The sequence below is a fragment of the Entelurus aequoreus genome, linkage group LG11 (assembly GCF_033978785.1).
Source record: "Entelurus aequoreus isolate RoL-2023_Sb linkage group LG11, RoL_Eaeq_v1.1, whole genome shotgun sequence".
Taxonomy (NCBI): Eukaryota; Metazoa; Chordata; class Actinopteri; order Syngnathiformes; family Syngnathidae; genus Entelurus; species Entelurus aequoreus.
Genome location: NC_084741.1, coordinates 42,257,630 through 42,263,112, shown reverse-complemented (window position 1 = coordinate 42,263,112; position 5,483 = coordinate 42,257,630). Strand labels below are relative to the sequence as shown.

The 5,483-nt window shown below is 42.4% G+C and overlaps 1 protein-coding gene across 1 annotated transcript; it reads left to right on the top strand.

Annotated features, from left to right (window-relative positions):
- Positions 1-3,665: 3,665 nt before the first annotated feature.
- On the top strand, positions 3,666-4,945 carry lg11h11orf96 (linkage group 11 C11orf96 homolog). Its single transcript, XM_062064260.1, has one exon. It carries the CDS (start codon positions 3,776-3,778, stop codon positions 4,154-4,156), a length of 381 nt encoding a protein of 126 aa, XP_061920244.1. The 5' UTR covers positions 3,666-3,775; the 3' UTR covers positions 4,157-4,945.
- Positions 4,946-5,483: the final 538 nt, after the last annotated feature.

The following is a 5,483-nucleotide window of genomic DNA, read 5'->3' as shown; positions in this document are numbered from 1 at the left end:
CTCTATCACAAAAAAATAAGAGTTATTAGAAACTCAAGACAGCCATGACATTATGTTCTTTACAAGTGTATGTCAACTTTTGACCGCGACTGTATATATATCCATCCTGCACTGGCTCAGGATCAGCAGACGATCCAGACCACAGCAAGATGGATGACTATTCAAAAAGCCATTCTTTAGACAAGAAATCTGCAAATTGTGGGGATGTGGCGTGTATCGTAAACACGACTGTCATTAAAGGTCACGTGAGCGGGCAGCTGCTGGGACGTCGGATCGCCTAAAAATAGACGGGAGGCGAAGTGATACGACTTACGGCCGAGTTGTGTGACACAAACCACGCTCAAGCCATCTCGTCATTCCCGATGATGCCATCGGCTCACATCACCGTGTGTGTGTGTGTGTGTGTGTGTGTGTGTGTGTGTGTGTGTGTGTGTGTGTGTGTGTGTGTGTGTGTGTGTGTGTGTGTGTGTGTGTGTGTGTGTGTGTGTGTGTGTTCTAGCAATGCTTACTTAATGGGGACATCGCTCTGTTTACACAGTCACCTTTAGGGGACCTCTGACGGTATGGGGACAAAAACACAGGTCCCCTAAAGGGAAACCTTTTTAAATGATAGTCAGATCCATTCTGAAGATGCCTAAGTGATTTTGAAGCTTTGGCCCATAAAACATGTTTACTGAAAAGTAAACATGTTTAACATCTAATTTGAACTTTTAAAAAAAAAAAATTTAAATGGTCCTCAGTAGTCACGTTCAAATTTGTGTGAATTATGCAAAATCATTTACAAACACCGTTTCCATATGAGTTGGGAAAATGTGTTAGATGTAAATATAAACGGAATACAATGATTTGCAAATCATTTTCAACCCATATTCAGTTGAATATGCTACAAAGACAACATATTTGATGTTCAAACTGATAAACATTTTTTCTTGTTGCAAATAATCATTAACTTTAGAATTTGATGCCAGCAACACGTGACAAAGAAGTTGGGAAAGGTGGCAATAAATACTGATAAAGTTGAGGAATGCTCATCAAACACTTATTTGGAACATCCCACAGGTGTGCAGGCTAATTTGGAACAGGTGGGTGCAATGATTGGGTATAAAAGTAGATTCCATGAAATGCTCAGTCATTCACAAACAAGGATGGGGCGAGGGTCACCACTTTGTCAACAAATGCGTGAGCAAATTGTTGAACAGTTTAAGAAAAACCTTTCTCAACCAGCTATTGCAAGGAATTTAGGGATTTCACCATCTACGGTCCGTAATATCATCAAAGGGTTCAGAGAATCTGGAGAAATGACTGCACGTAAGCAGCTAAGCCCGTGACCTTCGATCCCTCAGGCTGTACTGCATCAACAAGCGACATCAGTGTGTAAAGGGTATCACCACATGGGCTCAGGAACACTTCAGAAACCCACTGTCAGTAACTACAGTTGGTCGCTACATCTGTAAGTGCAAGTTTAAACTCTCCTATGCAAGGCGAAAACCGTTTATCAACAACACCCAGAAACGCTGTCGGCTTCGCTGGGCCCGAGCTCATCTAAGATGGACTGATGCAAAGTGGAAAAGTGTTCTGTGGTCTGACGAGTCCACATTTCAAATTGTTTTTGGAAACTGTGGACGTCGTGTCCTCCGAACCAAAGAGGAAAAGAACCATCCGGATTGTTATAGGCGCAAAGTTGAAAAGCCAGCATGTGTGATGGTATGGGGGTGTATTAGTGCCCAAGACATGGGTAACTTACACATCTGTGAAGGCGCCATTAATGCTGAAAGGTACATACAGGTTTTGGAGCAACATATGTTGCCATCCAAACAACGTTACCATGGACGCCCCTGCTTATTTCAGCAAGACAATGCCAAGCCACGTGTTACATCAACGTGGCTTCATAGTAAAAGAGTGTGGGTACTAGACTGGCCTGCCTGTAGTCCAGACCTGTCTCCCATTGAAAATGTGTGGCGCATTATGAAGCCTAAAATACCACAGTGGAGACCCCCGGACTGTTGAACAACTTAAACTGTACATCAAGCAAGAATGGGAAAGAATTCCACCCGAGAAGCTTAAAAAATGTGTCTCCTCAGTTCCCAAACGTTTACTGAGTGTTGTTAAAAGGAAAGGCCATGTAACACAGTGGTGAACATTCCCTTTCCCAACTACTTTGGCACGTGTTGCAGCCATGAAATTCTAAGTTAATTATTATTTGAAAAAAAAAAAAAAGTTTGTGTTTGAACATCAAATATCTTGTCTTTGTAGTGCATTCAATTGAATATGGGTTGAAAATGATTTGCAAATCATTGTACTCCGTTTATATTTACATCTAACACAATTTCCCAACTCATATGGAAACGGGGTTTGTAAATTTGGTCCCCATGAACCATATTAACTCTACAGGGTCCCCAGTAAGAATGATCAGCACATTACTTCATCAATCCACAGATTTAAAGACGTGTATGAGCTAATTAGAGATGTCCGATATTATCGGCCGATAAATGCTTTCAAATGTAATATCGGAAATTATTGGTATCGTTTTTTTTATTATCGGTATCGTTTTTTTGTTGTTGTTTTTTTTATTAAATCAACATAAAAAACACAAGATACACTTACAATTAGTGCACCAACCCAAAAAAGCTCCCTCCCCCATTTACACTCATTCACACAAAAGGGTTGTTTCTTTCTGTTATTAATATTCTGGTTCCTACATTATATATCAATACAGTCTGCAAGGGATACAGTCCGTAAGCACACATGATTGTGTGTGCTGCTGGTCCACTAATAGTACTAACCTTTAACAGTTAATTTTACTCATTTTCATTAATTACTAGTTTCTATGTAACTGTTTTTATATTGTGTTACTTTCTTTTTTATTCAAGAAAATGTTTTTAATTTATTTATCTTATTTTATTTTATTTTAATTTTTTAAAAAGGACCTTATCTTCACCATACCTGGTTGTCCAAATTAGGCATAATAATGTGTTAATTCCACAACAGTGTATATCGGTATCGGTTGATATCGGTATCGGTAATTAAGAGTTGGACAAAATCGGAATATCGGCAAAAAAGCCATTATCGGACATCCCTAGAGCTAACTGTGCAGTGGCCCTTTTACCTAAAAAATGTTATGCCTCCACAACCTGTAGAAAGGGTGGTCCCCACAAGTGATGATCAAAAACTTGGTCCGCATTCCAAATGATAACCTGTGTGTGTGTGTGCGTGTGTGTGTGTGTGTGTGTGTGTGTGTGTGTGTGTGTGTGTGTGTGTGTGTGTGTGTGTGTGTGTGTGTGTGTGTGTGTGTGTGTGTGTGTGTGTGTGTGTGTGTGTGTGTGTGTGTGTGTGTGTGTGTGTGTGTGTGTGTGCGTGTGTGTCATTTTTACTCCACAAGAACTGGTTTGTCAGCATTTCTCACACAAACTTTCTCAGGTTTTTTTGCCAATATTTTTCTGTTCTGGCCGGTTGGCTCGCCGTAAATCAAAGTTGCCATGCTCGCACCTCAAAGCCACGTGTTTATTTCGAGGGGGCTGACTGAATCCTGCCGGGTGAGGAGGCAAAGGGGTGGGAGTGGGTGGGACGGTGCGGAGGACATATATGGAGAGCAAGAGAGGAAGGGGGCGGGTTGACTTGCTATAAAAGACAGAACCGGAGCTGAGAGCTGCAGGATTTCACCCAAGACGAGTCAGACCGGAAGCTTTAGACTCGCTTCAGACCTTGTGTGTGCCGGACTTGAAGGTTTCCTACCGGACTGTGTTTTTTTTCCGAGAAAGTTTGGTGTTTCCAAGCAATGGCCGCCGTGCGTCATATGGCCATGGAGCCGTCCGGCTTCCACGTCCTCCCAGCCCACCTCATGTCCTCCGCCATGGAGGAGTTCCCCCAGCAGCTGCCCGTCCCCAAGGGCCCGTCCAGGGGCAAGAGCCGCGCCCGCCGGCCCCGCGAGGCCCGCTTCAAGACCCAGCCGGTCACGTTCGCCGAGATCGCCGAGGTGGAGGAGGAGGGCTCCTCGCCGCTGGAGGAGGAGCGGGCGCGACGCTCCTTCTTGCAGTCCTTGGAGAACCTGAGGAGGAGCACCCAGACCCTCCACTGCTCTCCGGCCGCCCACCGCCACTGCGCCCCGTCGCACGCGCAGGCCGGCCTGGACTCCAGTGACTCCGACTCCACCCAGTGAGCATCCTGGGGACGTTCTCGCCCCGAAGCGAGCTTCCGGCGTGCCTACTAACACATCACCTGCAGTACACGACGTTGGACGTGCACCAGTACTGCGGCGTAGACGTGAGGAGTGTGGTAGCAACAAGCTTTCCTAAATCTATTCCTTTTTCTACCGTAGAGGCACACTTGAAAGTGGACATTGTTTTGTTTTTTTGTATTCCTAAAGTCCCGGGCCGCCAGTAGCCGCTCCGCTAATGTTGTAAATACGTGCAGTGGCCTGGCTGTCACTCGAGACAAAACTTTGACAAGAGTTTGCGCTCTTGTTGTGTGAATATTAAACGAAAAAGATTCCTTTCTAAAAAAAAATATTTATTCTTTTGTTTTGCTTTGTAACCAAATGGAATGTAGATTTTTATCCTGCTCCTGACTCGCAGAGTCGTCTCGACTCTTGTAGCAAACTGTAACCTTTGTACTGTACTTGATATAAAATATACTTTGTATTAATTGCAATGTTTTGAATAAATATTTGGAGTTCTTTCACTATTAGATGGGAAAGTCAAGTAAAGATGAATGTTAACGCCATGTATGTAAACCAGGAAACTGGACAACATCTTGGAGACGCTGTCTGCTCTGCACGACGAATTTGAGGACTAAAAATGGACAATGACAGTGAAAGGTTTAAATTTGTTTGTGGCGACCCATCGGCATTCCTGTTCTGTCACCCTGTACAATGTATGTCTGCTCTTGAACGGGTCTGGGCCGGAAATTAAATTCAGTTGTACTTGTGCGATGACAATAAAGTATCCTTACTTCCACGAGTGTCCTAAGTGCGGCCCGCAGGCCGAGTTTTGTCGGCATGCAGCAAAATACCAACAGTGAAAGTGTAAGAAAAACAGCAAAAAATAGCAATGTAAAGGCTGATACTTTAAAAATAATGATTAATAATAACATACTTAGTCAACTACAACTTACATTATATATATATTTGTAAAAAAATAGTTTTTAGCCTCTTTTTTAAATTATAATATAATATCACAATTGCCCCTTGCATATTTTGACTTTTCAGTATGCATCAAATGGTGTAAAAAAAAAGTGTAGTTTGTAAATAAGATTAGATTAGATTAGATTAGTTTATTTCAAAGGGGACAATGCAATTTTATAAAAACACATGACTACACATGGTTTAAAAAAGCCAGAATTAGCCAGAAGGCTAGTTTTCATCTGTAGTCCTCTGGCCATGATGTTAAAAAGCAGTAAAATTACAATTTAAAAGAGAAAGAGAGAGAGAAAAAGGAAAAAAGCACACAATACAGAAGAAAAGTAATACTAACTTGGTAATTCAGTCA

Coding starts and splice junctions, on each gene's coding strand:
- lg11h11orf96 (XM_062064260.1), top strand. CDS start 3,776: ATGGCCGCCGTGCGTCATATGGCCATGGAGCCGTCCGGCTTCCACGTC.